The 26,026-nt window shown below is 38.8% G+C and overlaps 1 protein-coding gene across 1 annotated transcript; it reads right to left on the bottom strand.

Annotated features, from left to right (window-relative positions):
- On the bottom strand, positions 1–26,026 carry calcr (calcitonin receptor). The gene is made up of 15 exons (XM_036515699.1): positions 26,001–26,026; positions 22,337–22,499; positions 21,769–21,876; positions 20,595–20,698; positions 20,054–20,216; positions 18,322–18,432; positions 17,834–17,946; positions 17,544–17,635; positions 13,760–13,886; positions 6,531–6,684; positions 4,339–4,399; positions 4,177–4,243; positions 3,616–3,834; positions 3,479–3,520; positions 1–222 (listed from the first exon to the last, which is right to left on the bottom strand). The coding sequence occupies exons 1-15, from the start codon at positions 26,004–26,006 to the stop codon at positions 1–3; spliced, it is 1,752 nt and encodes a 583-aa protein (XP_036371592.1). The 5' UTR covers positions 26,007–26,026.

The raw sequence follows: 26,026 nt of genomic DNA, 5'->3' as shown, positions 1-26,026 counted from the left end.
TCAGGCGTACGTCTCTCCCGTCTTTAACGCCACCAGTTCTGAGTCGTCTGAATTTTTGCCATTCAAGTGTTCACTGTTGCAGTCGTGGTGGTAGAGGAAAGTGGGGTCCTCTGTGATGGAGGTGGCGGTGTAGGAGGTGGAGCGCATGGAGCAGTGCTCTCTCCGCCGCTGTCCCCACTGCGTTTTGTACTGCATCCACTGCCTCTTCAGGGCCGCCTGCACCTGAAAGAAAACGCCAAAATCAACACCCGTCTCTCCGCAGGGCTCCCTCCCTCTTTCCTGTCCCCCGACCCCAGGTTCCATGCAATCTCATTGAGTCGGCCCTCCGCAATTACCTCACGCTCTTAAAAATCGAAGGAGCGGCCAAGCTGGTTTATCTGGGGCCGTCATTCATCCGAAAAGCCGTGTAATTAGTGAGCCTGGAGTGAAAACACTCCGTTTGGCCTCTCTGCTCAATTACAACAGAAATGAGCTGACTCCCACATGTGTATCTGCTCTAGTTGATCAGAGCCGCGGCCCTTAAATCTGAAGAGTGAGCACTGGCCGTAATTTAATGAAGATAACTGCTAACACCCCGTCTCACCGGGCCACTGTGGACATGGGTTTCTTCCATGGTTTCAACTTTTTTTCTATCAAGTATTTGTTATCGCACATTTTCAGATGTTTTACTATTTTTTTCAGGTACAATGTGAAAATTAAAAAGTCCATCTGTTTCTAAAATTTGTAACCTAAATGTAAAATTACACACAGTGTTGCTCTCATTATATATGTTAACGTTTCAGTACAGTAGCATCAGCACATTAACCATAAAGTTCACTGTTTAATTTCTGACACAACAGTAATGGCATGCTTTCAAACAAATGCAGTTCACTAACTCGCTAGCCATTTAATAAACAGCCGGCCAGCTATCTCTTCTGTAGCTTCGCCCACGTGAGCCCCACTGAATTGTTTCTCTGATCCTCTCCCACTCTCTAAGTAAGAGGGGTGACATCGCCAATCTCCCTACTGACTTGCCCAGCTCCTGCCAGAGTGCCAGATTTCATGTCACATTTCAGAGTTCTTGCTTGTGACCTTAACCAAACAAATCTTTTGACAGTCCCACCCGAATACAGAAGGGAACAGGCATAGAACCACAAGCGGTCAAGACCAGAAAAAAAAGAAAATCAGTGTTAGGCAGAACGAATCATTACGCCGGACCAAACAAACATTCCCACAAAAAAAAAACAATTACCCTGTGTCAATGCCTCTTTTCTCTCTTGGAAACCGTATCTGTCCTGCAGACACATCCAGCTTGTTTATAGTACGCACTGATGCTGATGAGAACTGACTGCTTATGCATGAGCTAATAATTGACCTATTTTCCAAGCCCAGAATAATTTCCTATGTATAAAACATTACATATCTGAGGCCTGTGAAAGCTGCAAATTCACTGTTTTCCCCGTGCCAGACCCCCATGCTGAGTATTCAAATGTGTCTCTTTTTAGCCTCGACATTGTTCAGAACTCCTCATGCAGAAGTGTCTGGTTTCAGAGCCTCCTCTTTTAATGTTCCGTAACCGCCCCTGTACCTGCCCTTATTCAGCCAGCTCTTCCTCTTGTAAGCATGGGAGAGGACCTGGCTTGTGGCATGCCAGTTTCAATTTCCCTACTCTTTAAAAAAATTCTACTGAGTCATAATAAAGCATTCTGTACAGTGTTCATTTAGGGATATTTTCAGGACACGCCTAAAGGAGTTCAGTATTGGATAAACCTGTGTTGTACTGCATCACTTGCCTCGATTGCTGTCAAATGCCATCCAACCTGTCATGTGGCATCTACTGTACATCTCTGTTACCCTACCCTCTGTGAAGGTTGGCGTTAATTTCTGTAAACTTTAATTTAATTTAATTTGCCATCCAAATCTGTACAATGTCACTATATGAATTAACAAGCTAGCTAACTAGCTTCTTAGATTTGTTTTTCATAACACTTTGTGTTGTTTTAGCTAAGGTGTTGTTTCATCTCTCTCACAGTGTGGCTCATTGAATCATGCTATCATTCTCATCAATGGAAAGCAAAGTAGCTTGACACAAAGTTGATCTTTGTAATGTAAAAACTTAATAATGGAAAAGCTTTGTTCCAACATTATGGTTTTCAAGACTGTTCATAAACAAAATCACCTGGGCTCACAAGCATTCTCTTCATAATCATAAAAATGGCCCATTCATGTTACCAGCTATCAGCCTGATGAACGACCTGTTAAATACTTTTCGTAAAAACAAATTATTTTGTGTTAGCTTGCTGCAGACATCTCTTTTCCTTTCTATTGGAACAACTAGTAAGCTGCACTGCTAGTAGCGTGCATTGACTCAGGGCTACAGCAGAGTAAACTATGTGCTATATAAAATATCTAGTGCGGTCCATCTAGGTAGCTTATTAATATGGAGAGCCAAGGGATGAGTTGTGACAGATGTTAGGAATAGGGAGGTTAGGTCGACGGAATCTGGGACAATACACAACATGAGGTTTGGACTGAAGTGGAGTGCGGTCGAGCTCAGAGCAGTGTGGTGTGCTGGTTGAGCAGTAGGAGTTGTAACTCAGAGGTTGCCATTTTGATTCCCAGATTCCCCCTGTTGCTGTACCCTTTGGCAAGGAACTCAACCTGAATTACAGTAAATAAAGTTTCAGTAAATTTCCAGCTGTATACATAAAAATTGTAGGCTATGTATGTCGCTCAGGATAGGAGAATTTTCTTAACAACTGTAAAGTAATGAATGACACAGCATCATCTCATGTTTGACTCATGTAGGCCTGAGGCGACACAATAACCCCAATCACAACTTCCTGGTCACTAAAAAACCATAATTTTTTATGACTGTCTTGGTAGCTTCTGATTAGCTCCATTTTCATTCTTTTTATGAAGAGTAATTTTAAAAATTGCCATATTGACGTATCAGCATTACTTTGCATTACATTACCAAAGACTATTTCCATGCACTAGCCGTTGTAAGATATCTTACGCTATTGGCTTCAACATAATGTTCTCACTGCAACTGTAAAAGCCCGTTATGAAACACGAGCTGACATTTGACATGCCCGCCATATTTCAAATGCCTGCTATACACAACCTCACCACGGCCGGATCTGAGACCTCCCACATTTACAGGCCTTGCACTCATTGGCCGTGGCATTCTGTCACCATCGGTTTTGTTAGGGAAAAAAGATGCCTGAACCCCCAGCTGACCCAATGTGTCAGGTATGACATGCGCCCGCGTTTTGACCCGGAAGTGCCATGAGACATAAATAATATCCCAGCAGTAACAAGCGGCTTTCTTGACATGTCCTTGTCCTTCCAACATCACATATTGCATGCTTCCTGGGCAAAGAGCAGGCACTCTGGGAGGTTATCAATAAATGTCCCATTACACCTGCCCACGGAATAAAAAAAATTTAGCACCCACAGAGAGGTGATTTTAAGTGTTAGTGTTAAAGGTAGTTACCTCTCCGTTGAAAAAGCAGAATATTGTAGCCACCAGCAAACCCTAAAAAAGGAAACAGTGTTAGAATAATCGCTTTCAGTTATGCGTCTGGTGACAGATTGGGAACGGGAGCGTTTGTGCTGTCGACGGAGTGGCACCTGATAGTGCATTAATATATGCATGGTGATCTCGTATATCTCGCCCACGAGCCTGTTTTCGGGCCTCCATGGCAGGATGATGAACTGGATCCCCAGTAAGGGGACCAGGATAAGTGTGGCTCGGACCGCCTTCATGTACATGTTGGACTCGGCTCTGTGGGTGTCCCGCAGCTTGGTCACCAGCACCCGCACAATGTTTAGCAGGAAAAACAAATTCACCTGCAAGATGGACAGAGAAGAGCCATCAACAGAGAGATTAGTTCAGCCAAAAACATTGCCGGTATATATTATGTAATGTATATACATATTGTGAAATGGCCAGGGTGTTAAGGCCCGCATGTAGTTCAAACTGATATTAAAATGCATAGAAAACTTGAAATTTTGAACTGCAGTTAAACAACTTTTCTGGATGTAAGTGCAGAAATGAACATGTGACCACAACGTAACAAGTTTCACTTGCTCATATCACATTAAACATTCATAAGTAAATAAAGCGAATGAAACAAAATTTAAAATATCAGTAACAGCCCCCCCCCGCCGAATGAACTAGGAGGTACTTACTAATAAAGCTGCCATGATTGGTCCATGGACAATGTAGAGCAACTGGGTGTCCACACTCATCCAGCAACTGCAGGAAGAGGGAATTGGGCCGCTAAGAATGTTGATGGATATATTTTTTGCTGTGTTTTAGTCCAAATGCAGATTCATAGGAGCTTTACTTACTTGTCATCAAAGTATTTTTTCCTTGCAACTGCATGGATGGAAGCAGGAACCAAGGGAAACCCTTTAGGAGATCATTTCAGGCATTAGTACAGATAGGTAGAACAGTCCACAATACTCATTCAATATTCTACAATACTTGTACCATTGTGGTATTATCACTGCTATTTATGGTATTGTTACTGCTGCTCCCAGTGCGTGCCAGTCTGGTGAATGGGCACAATTACACAATGTTCCTTTCAAGGGTCATTTAAGGTTATATTACCCCCGACCCCTGTTATCTGTGTTTCATCAGTGTGGCTGGCACATGCTGGAAGTTTTTTGTCACCCAGCCCACAATGCAACACCAGCCAGGATGACTCATATTTCATAGGGTGGATTTTGCATCTCTGCAGTAACTGCTAAAAACCTCTCCCTCCCATTGCTGTTTTTGTTTGGAGACTTAGTCCTGAATGAGTCCTTCCAAATCCCTCCCCTCCATTCCCCTCCACATAAACCTATAGTTTAACCCAAAAATAAACACACTCACCAAATCTAAATTTCCGTTCATAACACCCAGAGGTGAGGAGGGCTTATGTTACTTCCTGTATAGGGGTGATTAACGGCTCTCCTGATTAAACAGTGTGTGGCATTAAAAGAAAAGTTCAAGTGCAAGATGGTCAATTTCTCAATGGACAATTTCCTTTCCTGTAATATAGTGGTAATCCACATACATAAGCAACAAATTGCATTTTTAATTTGAGTCAGGATATAGCAGGGGGGGTTACATGGACCTGCCTGTGCTTTGTCTGCAGATGCGTTTGGCTACTTTCCGCCTCTGTCCCAAATCGAGGGAGCTACCGCTCGAAGTTATCGCTGCATCTTTAATCACGGCCACCCAATCAGGGTTTTATTGTTCACTTATAAATCAGTCAAAACCTGGATATCTCTCATCTCTCTGACTGAGCAATCAAGATGCCAATGGCACGTTTCCAAGAAAGAAGCTTAATAAAATTGTCAATATGCAGCCATGTTTGAACACTAAGATAAGGTACTTAGATTTGACCCAGGAGGGTTTTAGGCACACAAAATGAGAAGCTCTGTTCAAGCAACAAGCCGGCCATTTATCAAGGTTTGATCAGTCCTTCAGTAATTATTTGTATAATTCATGATGCTCTTTGCATGCTGAATGTGCAGAGGGCAATAAAATATTCCACATGTTCGCTTAACACTAAAACAAATAAAGCCCCTTGGGACAGTCCAGCAGAAATGAGGGATTTGTCGCATTTCAAATTCAGTGAGCTAAGAGGCGTTCTTGCTAGTTCAGTGTCAAATCATTGGCTTCATTTCCATTAGAGGCAATCAGGAGACACCATAACTGACATAAAAGATGAGAATGGGTGTAGAATAGAAAAGATAATGAACTGTTCACATAGTAAAAATTCTTACCATGGTACTACTAAAAATATAAACCAACATGCAATGTAGTACCTAGGTTACAGTAGTCTCTTGCTTGATTTCAAAATTGCTTGCCGAAAGGTTTTAAAGTTGAACTGCTAATGGCTGGAAATGTCCTTATTATCCACTGTTAAGGCTGGTTATCAAAGCCCTGTTAGTTTCCACAACGCAAGATCGAACCATCGCAATGCTATAGTTCACTCAGTATTACAGGAGTAGTCGCAAGGCTTTTTTTCCTTCTGCAAATGGAGAAAAAAACAGATGTTTTCCTAACAAGTGTCATTTGTATAATTCTTGCTGTGCACGACTTAATTTGAAATAAATTTGGCATTTGGTTTTCTGGAAAATGTCAGAAAGTTAAATCGAACAAGCTAACACTAAGCAAACGACCCTTCACCAGACGTTTTTCAAAAAACTCGGTACAGTACATCCAACTGAATGCTTCCCCTGGATTTTACTCGCTCACTGCACCCCCCACCCCAGCTCCCTAGGTGTATTTTAAAAGGTCATGTTATTCTCTTACAGGATCCCAGGTATTTCCAGAAGAAGCTGGGTGATGCCTGCATTTGATGTATATAAATATATAGGCCGTTCTGAACCCCCTAATTTGTTCAGAGCGGATTTCCCTTTCTTATTGTTGAGCTCTTACTGTTGCCTTATGTTTGGCTGGCTTATTTAGAGTTCTCTTTTCATCCTGGACACCCAGTGTGCTTTTGCGGTTTTGTATCTGAGGGGAGCGGGGCGTGGCAGTGACTTACCCCACCCTAGGAGGTAATACCAGTGTAGGTGCTGCTCCTCGGCGAACACAGCCACCACGATGAGCGTGTGCAGGTAGATCCCCTCGCACAGCATCCAGAAGTAGTTGCAGCCCAACATGTACATGTGAAAGAAGTGAAGCACCTTGCAGCCGACCTGCAGTGAGGGGTCAGGGGTCAAGGGGCGAGGGACAAAACCGGCTTCACTTCAGAGTGGCACTGAAATTTCAAAACCACTCTGCTTTCACAGCGTTTCTGATCTTGCGCTCTGTTAGGGGTGTGAATGGGGTGCTACAATCCGTCTCCTGCAACAGAATACTCCGCCATTGGCTTCTCCATTTCTGTTCACAATGCAATTCCTGCTCCAGGAGGTGAAAGGTGAGTGGATGCTTTTTTTTACCATCTCACTGTCAGCCCTCAAAGCAGATTTGTCTTGGAACAATTAATCCATTTATGTTTTTATTATTTTGTGAGATTTGAATGGGAAATGCAATCTGTGGTTTGTGCAAGACTTTAATTACCTTAGAGTTGGTCAAGAAATCACACGACAATATCAAATTAGCTCATTTTCTTGCTTAAAAAATGACAAAGGCTCTTCAGTGTGTCTGCCTACTATAATAAAGGTGAAAAACAGTACACGGTTGAGTTATTCTTGAACTCCAGCACAGAATGTAATGGAGTTCATAATCTCAAATCCTCTGCTGTGGGCACAGAGTGGGCAGAGACTGTTTATTGCTAGGGATACCACGCACACTGCACAGCTTCCTGGACCAGCTAATGAGTTCCTGTTGCTCTTTTAGTCAACTAAACAATGGTTCAATGATGCAAGCCCGACCTTCCTCACCTTTCCCAAGCCACAGCTGGCCACATGACAATCACAACTGTTGACTGATTTTCCACAGTATAGTCACACAGCTCACATGCTCTCTGACGGTTGGCCTACTAGTAGGGTAGAAATGGCCAAGTTAAACAACAGTGGTCACACATATTGGGTTACCACGTACAACAGAAAGTTACAAGGTGACAGTGGGAGCGCAGCTGACAAAAAACGATTAGCGACCTTGAATTCTGTTGTCCACGACAACGCTCAGCGTCCTATTCCGCAAAACCTCAAGCCCAACCCTGCGCAGAGCCCCTCGTTAGAAGAGCACCACTTGTGGTCACACGCATGAAACATTCAGCAGATGGATGGATGGACGGATGTAGTGCAGATGGATGGATTTGATTTACTTACTGGGGGACCTCACGCTGCTGCTCTGTCCATGAGCACTCATTACAGGGCAGGTTTGTGTTCACATTTCCGCTGCTTATGACAGTAAAATAACCCCTAATTTGTGCTAGGATCAGTAGTTATAGAGAGGATAGGCATGGACAGAGGCGTGCTGAGTGAGTGGGGAGAATTAAGCTTGTGAGCCTGAGAGTGATTTCTAATGTTCTTCGGAGCTGAAGAGGTACTCAACATGGCAAAACGCTCACAGCACTCATGGGAACATTTAGCTGTCTCTTAAAAGTCATTCAGCCAAAATTCTAACCCCTTCTTCTTCACCTTTTTTTAGGTGGTGTTGGCAGGGTTTTATTGAATACATTAATTCCTGAAAAAATTGGTTGTATCGATGACCAAAATGCTCATCAAAAACTGGACACATCATATTGTGGGGACCCCAAAATTAAACACACAGTGTACAACTCTTCTCAACTCACGATTCACACAATTTACAAACTCTAAAAGTGAAAATAAACTGTTGAGATGCCAATATTATGCAATTATATTTTAATATTTAGAAACGAAAGAGATTTAGGCATACACAACTTCTCAGAGGTCTGTACAACAGCAGGAATTACCTCAGGGACAAATGTTGTCAATGACGAGGGTAAAAATATCGCAGCATTGTGAGACATGAAATAAACAGTTAATGTTTCTGAATGGAAAAACGCATTCTTGTGCGGTAGTGGAAACTGGCCCATTACACAAGTAGCCTTCATTCAGACTGGAACGCTGCCCAACTCCAACCGTATTCCTCAAATTAAACATTTGAAAGAACATGATATTTAATTGCCCTCTATCAGTTTTAAACACTTTAATCCTTAAAAAGGTGAGAGATTCAATACTGGGGTTTCATTGAGATATCTCCTTGACAGTGCAATAAGCCCTCTGGGTATATCTTAGTACAGTTAAAATATTTAGTCAAAACTTTAAAATTCTCTTGGTTTAAATCCAATCCTAATTCCCAGAAAGGGCTATCTTTATAGGTCCTTTATTATGTAAAGACATATGCAGTTAATACATGTAATTCCCATAGGATGACCATGAACAATTTGCTTGATTGGCTGTCCTTTCAACACAGATACCGAGCCTCTATACTAAAGATTTTGAACATGCTGATACCTGCCAGCTTCATTTAGATGTCTCTCACTTATTTTAGATGCCACCTTGACCTCGCACTTATAATGAAATGGCTGTCACAGTCCTGCCCGCCTCCCCTGAGTTTACACGGGTTAACCCTGATTGCTGTCTGCTCTCGTCATTAACAGGCCATGCAGTACTGATTTTTATAATGATTAAGACCTATACCTTTGTGAGTGACAGGTGAGGTCTCACTGCTATGTTAGTCTGTGTTGATTGAATTCAGTTTTTTATGTGTGTCCAGTTGTGCTCTATGCAACTTAGCTGAACATAAAAAATCCTAGCTCACCTAAATAAAGATTCTGAATTCATACTGTTTTGACCTGAAAGCTCCTGTGTGCTCATTTAATTGCAGGATATTTGCATTCATATCCTGTTATGGCGTGAAGCCATAACATACACTAAGGACCAGGTGTGGTTCTTCTTTTTGCTTTTAGCTGATTTGTCTGATGTAAGCTCTCTGCTTTGATTGTTGCAATTAACTCCTAGCATAAAGTTTTGATACCATTTTGCCATTGCACAGGTTTGTGACCTCATAACCTATAGTGTAATGGGTGTGACGATAATTTGATTATGTTCGCTTAGCAGACATGTTTTCCAGAACAGCTTCCATAAAGTACATTCTTCCCGTGTTATCCTTTTATACAGCTGGATATTTGCCGCGGCATTTCTGGTGAATTATGATTGGGTTACGAGCCCTGCTCCTTGCCACTTCACTACACTATAGCGGCAATGACATCGAAGGTAGAGTCACTCTGTATCAACCCCATTGTGGTTTGATTTCAGGGAGATTTAACTGCCACAGGAAGGCACATAACTGGCCAGTGAATGCAGTGTTTTTGATTTTTTAAAATCCCTGCTACAAAAACATAATAACAGAATGCTTATTAAAGCCCTCTTCAGTGTTATTGGATATAACCTCAATGCAGAATTATCTATTAAATTAAGTAGTTTCCACCTGTAGCTTGTGCTACTGTATATCTGCTCTATATACCTAATAGACATACATTTTTCAATTACAAATAACTCTTGAAGTCAGTCACAAAAGGGCCTGTTAGTTGTAGTGGACACCAGCATTGCTACCTATTTTACTCAAGGGTAATAAACAGTAACAATTTATAAACAATAGAGGGAAATTAATCTTAATGAATGCAATCTGGGTTTCTGTAAAATCCCTGTTTGAGTGAAATCTGGAGGGGCTGGTGACAGTATTCAGATCCATTAGTTCACTGTGTTAGAGGACATTTGCTGTTACATCAACAGATCCGAGTTCTACTCGAATGAAGTGCCTTATGTTACATTTGTCAACAGGTAGGAAAAGCATATCCTCATGTTTTTTTTTCCAAGTTTCTCATAATGTAAAACGCTGACATTTGCAACGCGCTAATGCCCATCCTGTCAAACGTGTCCGGCCCCCTCCTACATTGACAAGGAGCCTGGAAATCCCAAAACTAATTGCTCTTAAACCTTGGCAATGTGAACAAGCGACAAGCTGGAAAGAAGGCTTGTTCACCCCAGAACTACAGAGTCCATAAATCAAGCACTAAGAGCGAGAGCCGAGGCTTAAATCTCATGATCTTGGAGTTACACCATGTTCCTCAAAAGACACCTGCAATAACTTTACCACACAGTACAACAACTAACAAAAAACATGCCTAAAAAAAGCAACTGTTGTCCCAAACCTAACAACCTGCATAATGAAATCCAGATGCCTGCAATTACCCGAGAAGAACAAGTAACACACATGCATTAATAACCTGTGGGGAACAGCAGTATAATTAAGGGTTAAAATCACAATGCCATAACCGCTGTTTGTAAGCAATCTTTTACAGTAAGTGTTTTTTGTTTTGTTTTTTCAAAAAAAAAATAAAAGGTTAAACAGAATATGATTCTTCAATTGAAACCAACCTTAGGAGATTTCACTGGCCGCAGAGCATACAGAAACTTGATACAAACAAAACAATGTATCACCCTCTTCATTGGTAGCCCTTTGGTAAAAGAAGAAGGTATCATTCCTGTTCTTCTTTTCGAAAATAATACATTACAAAAGTTAAATCACCCTCTTGAGTCCAGCCATTACATTAAAACATCTGCTGCCATATCGAATCGATTAATTCCTAATGATATCATTCCAGTTTAATGGCAGATCTGAGGAAGTATGCATTTCTGAATGCAACAGATGAAGTGGGCTTAGAGATCTTTCAGTGCTCAATATGTAGTGTGGCAGCAGCCGAAAGCACGATCAGCCCCAGTCTGCTTCTCCCAGCCAACACCAGCTTCCAAAATGATCCGCACATTAAGAGGAACTTCGTGATAATGTTGATTGCCCTTCTAGCAGTTCCCAACTTCTTTTTCACCAACTTTTTTCTGACTCACAGCCGAATTCTTTGATATCGATTTTCTTTAAAAACATTTCCATTTATTCAGATCAGAGGCCCGTTACAATTCAGTCTTATTTTCAACTGACTCATCTAATTGTATAATCATGAAAACATCCAGATAATTTCCTAGAGAAAAGAAGGCAATAGAAGCCATGAAAATGTCTCCCAAAAAACAACATATTTTAAACATCAGTGTGAGCCTTGATAAAGCAACATTCCTGAGAGACGGATTTATTTCAGTGATGCCACAGACATCACCAGGGTCTAGGAGTTAGACTAAATGGCTGCCTTTCAAATCTCTGCCAGATGAGGCTTTGGGAGTCATATATAGTCTTACAGAAATGAACGTTAGTGTTGATTTGTTATCTTAATGTCATCTTTAATATATAATGTATACAAATATACAAATACACAGATGCACACGCACATGCACACACATTCCTGGACCATGCACTGATATATGTATACCATGTGTACAAAAGATTAATATCTGTAAGAACGCCACTCCTACACACACAGACATTCTCTGAATATTTTAACTGAATGTAGTCTGCACTCTTTGAAAAGCTGCACGCTGATGAACCCTTCTCAGCCCAGGACACGCAGGTCACTTATTCGGCGTGGTGAGGACCCCGACTTGGTTTCCCGAAAATCTGCCTGTGTTAAAATCTCATATATGGCAATATTTAATCACTTCTCTGAGTGAACTCATAACATTGATCATACTAAAAATATAAATATGTGAATTTCAGTTTAATATATTGTAAGATCCTGTGTCCTGTTAGCGCCTATTAAAATTTTTATTTCAGAAAAAAACTGTTCATGGAAGTTCTTCTGCATATTAAATAAACAAACAGACAAAGTATTTATTCAGATTTATCTTGAAGCAAAACTGAGCCACCATTTCCTGGCAATCATTTGGCTAGCTAACCATGTAACCAATGAAAGTTTATTACTTTCATTATAATGTAAATACTTTTTTTATTTATTGCAAACTATGTCTCCCCTTACTAATTACAATCTTTTACCATTAGGCTTTAGTTAGCAAATTGAGTCAGTGAGTTTGTAGCTTCCTTCTCTGTTTTGCCACTTAATTAATAGATAGTTACATAGTTATGTTAATTGAATGATACCACTGGGAAATATGAGCTTTCCTTGTATACCTACTATGTAACACAAGATATACACAGAGCAAGGTTTGCTTGCTGGCCTCAGTATATGGTAGTTTATTCTCTTATGACCCTAATGGTATTACCTGTATTAACTCTAGTCAGATCATCCTCATAGACATGTTGCTATGTAGTTCAGGTAATTTCTTTTCAATAAAGACTTTACTGAATTGACACCTGTGTCAAAATAAGGGTCAGACTGGTACTGTCCTAAACTAAACAAGTGAGTCCACAATACATCAAAAGTAAGCTTCTGTCTGTGTTTCATTAAAATAACTTTATGCAATAAATGCAATCCGAAAAACATTGAAATAGTATTTAATGGTTTCTGTGTGTCACCCCATGATACATGATAAAAGGTTGTTAAGAATAAACTTTGTTATACTAAGACAGCCCACCTCATCCTTCCTTAGGGCATATGAAATTAATGGTTGCCTTCAACGCTTCCATTTCGAAATACTCGGCTATAGAGATGAACAGTAATGCATCCACATTTAGAGACTAAGTTGAATTTATGAGAAGATATAAAAATTGCAACACATTATAAGAATTGCATTGGCACCCACAATACCAACATCTGGTGAGTACTTAAAATATAATTCAGTTATCCTTCGGGATAGATTCGCATGGAGGGCTCCATTATCTTTAACTGTTTTGAAATGAACCGTTCAACAAAATGTCCAATGTGTAAATACTGGAGTGCACTTTTAATGTGGGGCTAAAAATGTTGACGTGCATTTGAATGTTGAATGTGCATTTCATGAAAATATATTTTGATTATCAAGTAACATGTCTTAAAATAATATTTAATGACAGTTCAGTGTATTATAAAAACAAATTTCTATTGTCTTTTATATTTTCTTACAAGTTACACTACTTCCAATTGTACAATGTATTCATTCATTACTGTTCCCACTCCTACTTTTCAAGGTATCCTTGAAAAAGCAAGAAAATAAAAAAAAAAAAAAAGTCACATAAGGACATTGTCCTTGTGAGAATAACCCATGAGGAAAATGATTGTTGCGGTATGTGTTCTTGTTTCATAATGAATAGTTGATAGTATAATTTTTTCCTGTGTGGAAGTATTTTTTAATATATTCATTAATGTTTTACGCATTTTAATGTGTACTCAACATAAATATAAAATTGGAACATTGTCACGAGAGTGTTACACTGACACATCAGGTGATAAACTGGGATTTCCATGCATGGTGAGCAGTGAGGTGGTTTCAATTTTTAGAAGTTAAACAGTTTGGACTTGCTCTGGGTCTCACTCACCGGGTTCCTCTGTACAACTTTGGGGTTGTTGACGACCGCAATGAGGTTCACGATGGTAAACGCAGAGTTCAATACGTAGGAGCAGAACAAATTCTTGTGTAGCGTAATCCTTTGGCAACTCAGGCTCCTGGAACAGAGGTACAATTCATAATGGCATTAGCATATGAGCCCAGCTGTACCTCAGCAAAGATTTACAATGTTGCTTCTACAGTACATAACACATGGTAATGTCATATGTGTGCACTGTTGTTTTCAAACAGTTAGATTTTGTTAAAACATACCTTGTTTTGAAGATAACAGATACAATTGATCAAAAACATGTATGTTCATTACTACCATGCACCCAAACAAAAGTTAATCAAGACCTATTTTGGTGTTGTGTTTTCAGTCTATTTGTTTAATTATACATCCATATAAAATATTGAGAATGTATTTTAGAGAATATCTGTTCTGCTCAGTCAGTATATTTAAAATATGTAAATCACTGTTGTTTTCATATGTTGCAATATATTTCTAAATTGATTTAATATATTTTAATTGTATCTTCAATATATTCTGTGACTGAACAATGTATTTCTTAGTGTATTGCGATATATTTATTTTCTGTAAGACCAATCACACAATTGTTTTCCCATTAAAAAATCACTATGACCCCATAAGTCATCTGCAAGAGTGCAAACTAGAAACCTAGAAACAAAAGCATACTATATAATATAAATATTGCTAAAACAGTACTGAGTATGAACAAATATGAAACACAATTTGGTAAGCTCATCATTTAATCTGATCTTTTGCAAGTAAGTACAAGTTGCAATATGATTGCAAGGACAAGCAATAGCCTTTCAACTGCTTCCATTTTGGCACCAATTTACATGGATGTACTATTATTCATAGAAATAAGTCATTTTCCTTGACCATGACCGATTTCAGACATGCTTGACCTTGTGCTAACAGAAACCAGAAGAATGGTAAACATGATATATGGATGTTCCAGAGTTCAGTTCTAACTCATCTGTTCATTTATTGAAGCAATTTCAATCTTATTCTAAGAACTGGCTATACCAAGGGATGGGTAATATAAATTCAAAGTACTGAAAAAAGTCCATTAAAATAGTCTGAATTGAGCGAATGTACAGAAAGTAGAACTGCACTGTTTGTTTGACAGAAGCTCTGGTTCATTGCAGATTTCAATATTAACATTAGATTTTGAACTTATAATATAAGTTACTACTGTAGTAACCAAGGCATATATTTGCATGTGTTTTTGAACCGTCTTGCACTTGGGTTTAGGAGCAGCAGGTAAAACAGTAATTAACATGGGAACAGAAAAATATTCCAGCCATTTTCAAGAAAGAGTCTGACATTCCAAAGTTTTAAGCAATCTTTGCATGTTGACACACTGAGACTGCTCCCAAACAAACACACCCAAAGGCAGAGAGTAAAACAAGTAAACGAAAACGGGGGTAACAGTGGAATATTTCTATCTGAAATATCTGTATCTGATACCTCTGGCTACCATAAATAAAAGGATACCACAGTGCTACATCACCAAATACCACTGTAAACTCACATCTGGAACCAATAAGACAACATTAAGACTTTGACGTTTAAGGAGATCGGACTATAAATATCACACTGTGACAATAAAATATTCCGCTTTGAAATACAGTGTTGGTATTTTTTTTAATTTCTGCTTTTAATTTAGTACAATCAACTTGTATACTCTGTATCTATATAGAAGTGTGTGTCTATTCTGTATAAAATGGTGATGTTAAAATGAACAAAACTTATTCTGAGGCAATTGAAACTGCCCCTTTTTAACGCACAGATTCAAAAGCTTTCTTCATCTTTCAGTTTCAGAAAATTCAGCCTCCAGGATGTAAAGTAATGCATGTGTAGTTAGTGTCTCGGGTAGATTTATGAGAGGATATAAAATCTGAGGCAGATTTCAGCACGTGACAGGAAGACCGCGGGCACACACCTCACTGACATCTGCCGAATAAATATTCTCATTACACTGTCCATTGAACGTTCAACACATGAAATCTCACAACAGACCGTTCACACTGGACCAGTCCAAAATATCTGCCTGCCCCTGCACTGATCACAACATGCTTGTTAGCGGGTCAGCAGCGGACTGGGCAGTGAGATTCATGCCACAATCCTGAGGCATGAGAGCTGTGAGATGTTACTCCCTTGCACTATATCATTAGATACATTAGATTTTGCCATTAAAGTATAATTTGCCAGTACATCCATACCAAGTAACAGTACTTCTAACAAAAGAACTAACATCTCAGTATTTAAATTTCCATGAACACATAAAGTGAAATAAACATCCTAAACCGGTGAAATCGTCCTGGTACTAAGGCTTACCTGTCCACGTTCCTGAATGCCGCATTTATCTTTTCTTCATTTACAAGGTCACTGACATCTGTTTGTGCTCCAGCATATTCATTTTACTCTCAGTTAGGTCTGCATTTAGGCAAGAGTCTTTGGCAAAGCAGGATTTCGATATGACCAACTTGTTTGGATGACAACTGTATGCCAAATTCATGGCAACATTCTGTTCAGAGTAATTCTAGTGGTCTGCGATTCTAGTGGTCTGTGCGCTTATGTACTTTTCCCAGAGATGAAGTTCAATAAGAGACCTTTCTGTAGTTTTATAAATGCACTTCCAAGACTACTTATGGTACAGGGAAGGGGAGGCTTTAACAGGTTTAACACATAAAAAGTGGCACATCACTGCCACTTATGCTCTTCTCAAATTTTTTTTCAACAGCTTTCTATTTTTTTTTAATCATTCATCACATCTGGGCATGAACAGAACAGACTCGCACCAGATGCAAATAGGTTTGTCCGTGACTACAGATTTAAGCAGGCGTTACTAAACTCTACACATTTTTAGTACATTTCAGCACCTGCTGAAATGCTGGTGCTGTTAGTTATTAATGAACTCATTCAGAGACTTGTGGACAAACCACAATGCAGTCTGATTGACTCAGAACATTTGTCTCAATTAATCCTGCTGGAATTGCCTAGCCACTTTCTACAGACTTGGTGACCTTCGTCTTAACTGATGTAAGCTTTTTAATATAATTCTACATTCAGAATATTACAGAAGAAAAAAATGAATGCTTGCTTCATTATATAAATCATATGTAATTATATAAATCCAGTGTAATTAATGATGTGAACTGAAGCACAGCTGGGAAAACAGATTTTCCATCAACATGTCACTCGATATAAAACTGCATGTACAAATCTAATCAGGAGCCTTGACAAAAGGAACATTGCTTTGGGCAAGCGAAAATAGTAATTAAAATGGAAAAGATTTCCATACTGGTGTAACATTAATATTTTCTCACAACCTGGCAGTTATATTTATGGAAGTTCATATTCTTCCTTATGGCCTAAGCATACACATTGACCAATATATGTAAAACCAGTGTGACTCCCTCATAAACACGTGCAATTGTATACACGTGCAAACATACATATGATCAATACAACTGAGACCAATACTTAAATAATCTTTAAAATACATAAATACATAAAATTACCTCAAGATTTTAAGATTTATGTTGGGCATAAATTACAAGACCAAGAAATGACCAGATTTTTGATTAACTGGATGACAATATATCCCAAACCTTAGAAATAAAAGACTACACTTCTCAATTAAATTATTCATAAAGTGGCAGGTAACGGCTTTATGTTCTTCAACTTGCATGTGCCATTTCAAGTATGCAATTTGCAGTGGAGTGGAAAAAGTTATATTTACCTGAAGTAAAAGAATATTGCTAGAGAAATCAGTAGAGATGCGATGGACAAAGCATGGCCCACAATAGCCAAATAGTAGAGAATATACGCCATCTGGAAAAAAAAAAAACAACGCATGATACAATTACATACTGTCTGTCTATAAATGCATAATTTATGTATGGCAGAAGAAACATCACCTTCAGATATTCCTGATCTTCATAGATATATATCCAACATGATGTATATAGTATATCACATGTAAATACGGAAGAATTCCACAATAGACTGAATTATTCTAAAATGGCTTACCTTTAATTTGTCGGTGGTATAGGCAATACAGAGGGTATAGTTGGACCAGGTTCTGTTGGTCTCAGGGTGTCGGAACCAATTGCCTGTCTCGTCACAATATTTTGTGACTTTTTCTAATAAAAAGATCGCATGATTATTATTTTCTTCAGTATCTAACAAGACAAAGCAATGGGATATGCCATATTCAGACCTGACCGCACTCTAAGTTTGAAGAGCAAATTTAAGCAAGTGTTATATTTTTCTCATTTTTTACACTACACAAGAGTTTTCATTAATTTCAGTGATCAGGAAACTCAATGTTGTGTCAGGCATCAAAAAGGGAACTCTTTTTGGTATTTATTGCTGAATGATAAGGAAAAACACATTGCATTTGAAATTAATTTGGGCCTATAGTTACTGTTGTAGCAGCTGTGAGACAACACTTTTACCTAAAAACATAATCTCAGCCCTATGTTTTCTTAATTTTTTTTAAAAGTAGTAATCCGCACCTGTGGAGTCAAAATCTGGAAAATAATTTGGACAATTCTGAGAGGTGTAGGTCCCTGCCGGCGTGTCGTCCCAACACAGCCACCCGTCCCAGGTTCGATTGCAGTATGGACCTTAGGTGGGAGGAGCAACACAAAAACCTCTATTTACATTCAGAAGCTCAAGGTATGACGACATCCTGTGACTGCACTCAGACAGAAGACAACATTATGAGGAAGAGTATAAGCGTACACACAGGAACACTGAGACATAACTCAGGGCATGAGTGGTTGGCCTTCAATTTCTGAGTTTCAACAGAGTGCAAGCTATGGAGTAAAACGAAGTACCAAGGAAGTTCTCTCCACTATTTGAATGAGATTGTAATAGACAGGGAATGAAATTATTGAACAATAATATGGTGCATATTTTCATCATTGAACCGTTCATTCAACCGCAAAGGCTCCACAAAGGAAAAAAAAAATTGAATTCATAAACTGTACTCTTGGAATGTTTACTTTTAACAAATACCGGATAATATTTTTCTCAACTGCATACAGTATTTTCATATTTGGTTCTGCCATGCCGGTGGTCCTATTCCACTGAATAAATGCATTACAGAAAGTGACAAACCTCAAAAATGTACAAACAACATTTCAGCTGTTTAAAGCCGTTTTCAGCTGTTTCAAGAAACATCTGAAGACTCAGCTCTTCTGCTCTCACCTAAGCACCTGAAACACTACCCTCTAAAGGAATTTCTCATGTTATCTAATAGTTTAACGCACTCGTACCTTGTCTGGCCAACCACTGAAACCTGGTCATGCAACACTTCTAACATTGTTGACTCCTTACGGTTTTTTTGGCTTGTGTTGTAATCTACCTCATTTGTAAGTCGTTTTGGATAAAAGCATCTGCAGATGAATAAATGTAAATGTAATGTAAATGTTTACATGTGAGTTAATCCAAGGAAAAGGGGCACTAGTTGAGCCCCAACAACAATGGTCAGCAAGAGATTTCACTTAGTTCTCTGTGAATGGCTGTTGAATGCATTCGCCAACCTAAGACATTGGGTTTTTGCCTTTTCGTCTTTGGCAACGCCTCATAAAGAGCACCCCCAGGTTTCGCTAGTTTGCACAGTTTTACTGAAGCGAGACTGTTGCTACATGCTACAATACGTTCATCTTCTTGCTATCCCGAGAAATGTATTTAACAACTGACTGACTTATGATGTCTCACGTCATGAATGCAATGGACTATTTCTGCCTGTTCATGTGTTTCTTCTGCACAGGCAGAGGGATATGCTGTATTTAGCTAAAGGCTGTGTTGCCGAAGTGAAGCGGGAGCCTTTCTGTGTGCTTCTGTTGTGAGAACACGGTATCAACTTGACACACAGTGACAATGCACTCAGTATCATTCACAGAATAAAACGTATGCGCCAGTGATATGCCCAAGTAGAGGTAATATTACCTCAATTCACCAGGACCGAACCCAGATCGATCGTTTTCAAAGAGCCCTTTCCATCAAATGGAAATCAAAATTTAAGTGGAAGGCTTTATAGTGGCAGATCAGCATGCATTGTGACAGGCAGAATGGGACATGAATTTTGAGGGAGATGAGATTGGTCAGTAAAATTTGTAATTTACAAATGTTTAGTCAAAGTCAATCAAGAAATGTATTTGAAATGTGTTTTTGTCATTGCTGTTTTGCTTGTGGTGCCCTGTATAATCGCAAAGAGTAACACTAATGTTGTTATCCTACCTGACTTGTTGTACGGCAGATCTCTGTTCATTTTTTCAAAGCATTTATATTGACCATCAATAATCTTTTTCCTTTCCTCCACTTTCTGCGTAACGACAGGACTGACGAGAGCTTCGATTGTGGGCTCTGCGTTTGCTTCTGAGGAGCCCTGGGTTGTCACTCTCTGTGGAGAAAAATAACAATGATAATATAACAAATACAAAGTTGTAGGTTGAAACATGCTTTCTGCAGACAAAGACATCAAACTGTGTAGAAATACAAGCAGCGGTGTATATGTATTCTTATGTAAGATTTGAAATTTGTTGGGTATAACTAAAAGGTCACATGACCTTAAACTTGGGAGCAGAATCACTGTCCTTTCCTCACTTCACTACCCCCCCCCCCCCCCCCCCCCAGCATACACACACACACACACACACACACACAGAAAGCACATTGAGAAAGCTAAGACAGATTCTCTATAATAATTTATCTGCTGCCATCAGTTTAAATATGAACATTCAATGTAGTAATAAATCAAAAATAATTATTCTTCCCTTACCTTTAATTTGTCCTTGGAGAAGGCAATGCAGTTGGACCAGGTTATATTAATGGCAGGATGTCGGAACCAATTACCAGCTTCATCACAATATTTTGTCACTTTTTCTTTTAAAAAAGAAAGCATAATTATTCACACTGTAATCACAGTTACATTAATAATGGTACGCAGCCTCAAATGGATTACTGTGCTATTAAAAGAACCGACTAGAACTGACTAACCGCAGCGTGGAAATGTTTGATTTTAACAAGATTCCATCTATGTTTTTATGATGTTTCGGCTTGTCTTTTCATAAAGCAGAACATTTGACAGAAGGTTGTTTTTGCTGAAGGCACAGGAAGCAGGAATGATAGAAACTATAAGGAAAATCGCACAGACGGAGCCAGCTGCCACAGATCATTTCATTGGCACTAATTTAGAGTCTGGAACAAACCCTTTCAACAGTGGAATCATAAGTTGACAGCTGGATAAAAATTGGATACAAGTATTCTCCCAATCAACAAATAAGCAAGGAGGGATCTGATTAGAATGCTGCAACTGGCAGAATTATAGTTTAGCTTCAGACACCAATAATCAAAGAGATACAGTTAATAATCTAGTGTCTCATGGTGACAAGTGTTCTGTGTGTGTGTGTGTGTGTGTGTGTGTGTGTGTGTGTGTGTATTTTGCAGGAGCTTGGAAGACATGTCACTGATGCTTTTAGGATTTTATAAAGTGGTCCACAGACTTCAGTAGTTTGGAAACCCTTGCCATATTTTAGTGGTTAATGGTGTTTTTTTTTTCTTGAAATGTTTAAAACAAGCAAGACGTGGAAAGAATAGAGCCATTTTGAGTGCAGAGTGTTCTCACATTGGAACATCATAACTGCTTATGCTCTTCTATCAGGTAATAAATTGTTTAGGTCTCGAAGTAAAGCTGACTAGAGTTTTTCCGTGCACTCTGGTGGACAAAAAAAGAACGTCTTTTTTCATTAAGCCAGTGGAAAATGTATTTCCCACAAATATATAATTTTACCATTCCATATTGCTTTAGAATCTCTTAAGCAAGTTATCAAGGATTGGATAAAATTCCTTGATTATAGCGTTTTTTCCTCTGGTCTAACCATTTATTCAGTTTTTTAGCACTGACAGACAGATCTTGCACATGTATCCGAGATTTTATCTTGGGGCTGTCTCACCAGTGGGGTCAAATCCTGGGTAGTCCGGGCAGTTCTGAGAGGCGAAGGTCCCAGCTGGGGTGTCATCCCAGCAAAACCATCCATCCCACGTTCGATTACAGTACGGACCTTGACCAAATCCAAAGGGAAATGCTTTTTTATTCTTTTACCCTGTTGTATCTGGCACTGTGTAATCACTATTAAACATGAGGCTAATTAAAGTGAAGCCAGCTGACTCCCTCAAGCATCTGACATGTATCTGTAATCCAAAAATTAACTGCGGTCATCTAATCTAAAAGGGAGCTTCTCCACAAGATGAGCTCTGCCTACAACTCCCATAGTTTCCTTCTGCAGTACTCACAAAGGCAGGCCATCGCCCTAGTACAGGGTTAACTGTAATACACAGGTGTAAAGAAGGCTTAAAACAATGCAGAGTTCAAGCAATTGGTAGGGATTTGACAGGTGTCTTTTTGGGAACCGGTGAGTGATGTGATTAAAACATTTTCATGAGCAAAGGCCCAGGAAAGACCATTTTAAACAAAAACAAATTCACCTCACTGGAGTCACAAACAGTGAGTAGTTATGTTACCTGTTCTGTTGTGTAGCTGGTCTCTGTTAGTTTGTTCAAAGCATTTATTGAAGCCTTCAGTCATTTTTTGTCTGTCTGCATCCATTAGAGTCAGTAGAGGGTTGAGAGACGGATCTATTGTCAGTTCCGGTTTCGTTTCTGATGCCTCCCCGATAGAACCAATCTGTTAAAAGATAGTCATTTTACCTTCCACCAAAAACACATTAGGTAAGAACCCTATAAGTATGTATGATCTAAGCATGTACAGTAATAATGCTTAGGTTGCACAAAATACTGCATAAGCAGCAAGTTAAAATTGAATCTATTTAGTCAGGTGAACTACTTTTAACTGTTTATGGTTTGTGACCCCAATGCATACAGCTTTTCTTCATTTTATGATGTAATCTAATACAAGTTACAGCAACACCTTTTAAGTGGCATTTTGAAAATTTCAGAATACCATCTAATTTATAAGGAGTACCAGACAGACCACCTAAAACTGCAGGCATTATTAACATTTGTAAATTTAATGAATGGACCCATTACATTTATATTAATTGATTTAGCAGATGCTCTTATCCAGATTGAGGTGCACATCAGAGCAGACTCAGTGCATATGCGGAATGTAAACATAAACATTGAATTTAGCGAGCAGCACTTAAAAAAGAATTTTATACATTAAATCTGACCCAGGGCAGCTTTCCCAGTGCAAAAATGATTAAAATTGTTAAAAAAGAGGACAGAAGTCCTCTGTGATCCATTGTTTCATTGTTTTGATTAACCTAACCAATTACAGTCTAATTATGGCTATACAATACTCTAGTGCAAAAGATATAAAACCATGCAAAACAGTCACAGGCAATTTCATTACATTCATTCATGATCACAATATTAATAGTGAGATGATGTCAGAAAATTATTCCACATCCATTAGACTGGTCAGATGTTTGATATTAATCTTTGTGCATATTGCATAGTACAAAAATACTTATTTGACATTTTATAAACGTGTAGCAGAAGCATGCTGTATTTGCTCATTTCATGTCTTTTCAATATTAAGATAGATTTGTCTCAAATACAGGTCATATCAATGGCATATTTTTCCACAGGGTTCTGTTTTCTTCATTCACAATGGCTCTTTCAGCTCAGTTCACTCTCTCACAGCTGCACAGGTGTTGGCATAATAGACAACAGTTTAAACACAAAGAAACTACTGTTGGCAGCAAAACAAGCCATTCAAATCAACATGATAATGAAATCCTCATCAAGATGTTGCATCCCAGGTGTTTTTATTTTCCTGGGCAGTGAGGCTACTTGTAGCTCAAGCACAGGATCTGGTCATATCCACTCAGCTTTTCTATATGCAGTTTTCATGGCTTCCACTCACCTGAAGACAGGTATGCATTCAATTTGAGTTAGCCATCGAGGTCTATTTTGAACATACCTTTTTAGTGGTGCTTTGCTGTGGTGTTTCACAATGCAATATTTCTGTCTCCTTCGCTAACTGGTTTTGCCCAATGGAGGAGTAGCAGCTACTCTGCCTCCACCCCTTAGCTTTCCTATAGGCTGACATACCTGTTTGGAGGTGGGGCTGAAAGGAAAGGCCACAGAATGGATCCAAATGTTTATTTTACTGTGTACTAGAATGTACACTACAATAAGATTCTATGTAGAATTCCACAAACAAGGGTTCTCCTGTCTAAAATAGGTTATAGATAACTATCCACAGTAATTATGTTAATAGTTACATATTCAAGTATGAGGTTAGTGTATTTTCTCACGCATGTTGACATGACCAGACTAGTTTTAAGAGTTCCTCATGAAAGACCATTAAACTTGAAAATATGCTTCAGAAATACCATATATTGAAATGACTTTAACTATAACCTGTGGGCTCTGGTTCAAGTAAGCCATTGAACACACGCTTCTGAGTTCCTTTGAAAAAAAGGATTTTTTTGAGGAAATGTTTTAAATATCAAGGGGAGACTGTGCCGGTGTTCTCATTTCAGCATTGTATGGTTTGAGCAGCTTTAAAAAAAAATGAAAAGCTGACAGAGATAACACTCCTTTCACAGTGACTTGGAGGAAATCAAGATTTGAATTGCATTGGGTAGCTAAAGCCTCACACGGCTGAGTCATCCTCACCATTCCACACAGAATTGAGAACTCAATGTAAAAGCTTTTTTTATTTCTTTCGTACCTTCAGACTTTAATTAATTCCACATTAATATAAACACAATGGCTCTGAGAGGTTCCTCTAAAGCATTTTCATAAACAGTGCTTGGGCAATCTATATATGTATATAAAACTTTTATCTTATCACTGTCCACTTGAGAATTTCAAGATTGCACATAACTCCTTACCTGACCCTTTATACACTCAGAGCTACAAACAACAGCAAACTTTCCTCTGCCCAATTTCAAGTTTCGGCTGAGAAGAACTTTACAGAATACTGATGTCCCATGTAGCAGTTTAGCAGCCGTACATATGATGTCACTCCAAACATTGAAGTAAATGACGTCATACATACGACCACCAGGCCACCACGCAATTCAGCCTATAGGTAAACTGGGTGGGGGGAATAGGGTTTCATTTTTTAGATGAACCTGGATTAAGATGATTCCTTGGTGTTCCACGACCTATTGGACCTCCGTTGCATCAGTAAGAAAGAAGCTTTGTTGTGTCAGTATGGACAAGCAAAACACAGCCCTGCATCAAGTTATACAACACAGACTGGTATGCATGTACAAGCAGACATTCAACATTCAACAGCTACAATTACTATAAAGCAGGCAAAGAGGTTCTGAAGATTCAGGATCCAAACATGTAGGACATGTTCTGACCTTTTGCAGTTGCTTTACTGTATTACTTCTCTGCTTTCAGTTATTGATAACTTTCATACTGGCATGAAACAATCTTTCATAAATCTCACATTTTAACATGGTCAAGAATGACTGAGCTTCCTCAGAAAAGACACCCACCTCCTCATTAATTGTTCAGTCAACAAAATGCATGGGTTAAGAAGTGAATTTCAAATGTATCCAGGCCAGTTAAAACAGCTAAAGATGCTGTACAGTAGTCACTGACATATAAGATTAATGTTCTGTTCAAGAGGCCACTGATAAGCAGGACACCCTGCTATTGTAAGGCAGACACTCATGCTCTGAACTGAATTTCATGCGCTCCAGTCTACCAGCGGCTAACACAAAACAGAAATGTACAGCATCGATGTCATGGCTGACAGACCTTCAGCTTTGTGAGGTTACCCAAGCTTTTAATTACCAAACAGAACTAATTAGTGATTAACGGATTAGTGAACTACATCAAATTAATCTTTCCCCATGTTTTTGATCATGCAGAATAAAATGCCGTTAGACCTTAACCCCTAAATGTAGGGATTTCAATACAGTGTACAACACTAGAAATTTCAAAGAGGCAGTTTTTCAGAAAACAGACATGAAGTAATGAGGACCAGTTTTAATGAACCCTAATTTCAGATAAGATGGTTCTACCTCTCATATAACAACCAATCTGATTTAGATATACATATACATATATACGTGACATACATAGTCATATTTATTACAGATGTGTTATAGAAATAACACAAGAGCAAGACAATACATTAGAAGCAGGGTTATGTTACAGTAATTGAAAGCTCATTAAATATATGTATCAGACTTACCAGCATTAATGATATCAAAAGCCAGT

Source organism: Megalops cyprinoides, chromosome 21 (genome assembly GCF_013368585.1).
Source record: "Megalops cyprinoides isolate fMegCyp1 chromosome 21, fMegCyp1.pri, whole genome shotgun sequence".
NCBI classification, from domain to species: Eukaryota; Metazoa; Chordata; class Actinopteri; order Elopiformes; family Megalopidae; genus Megalops; species Megalops cyprinoides.
This window is presented reverse-complemented; position numbering and strand designations above follow the sequence as displayed.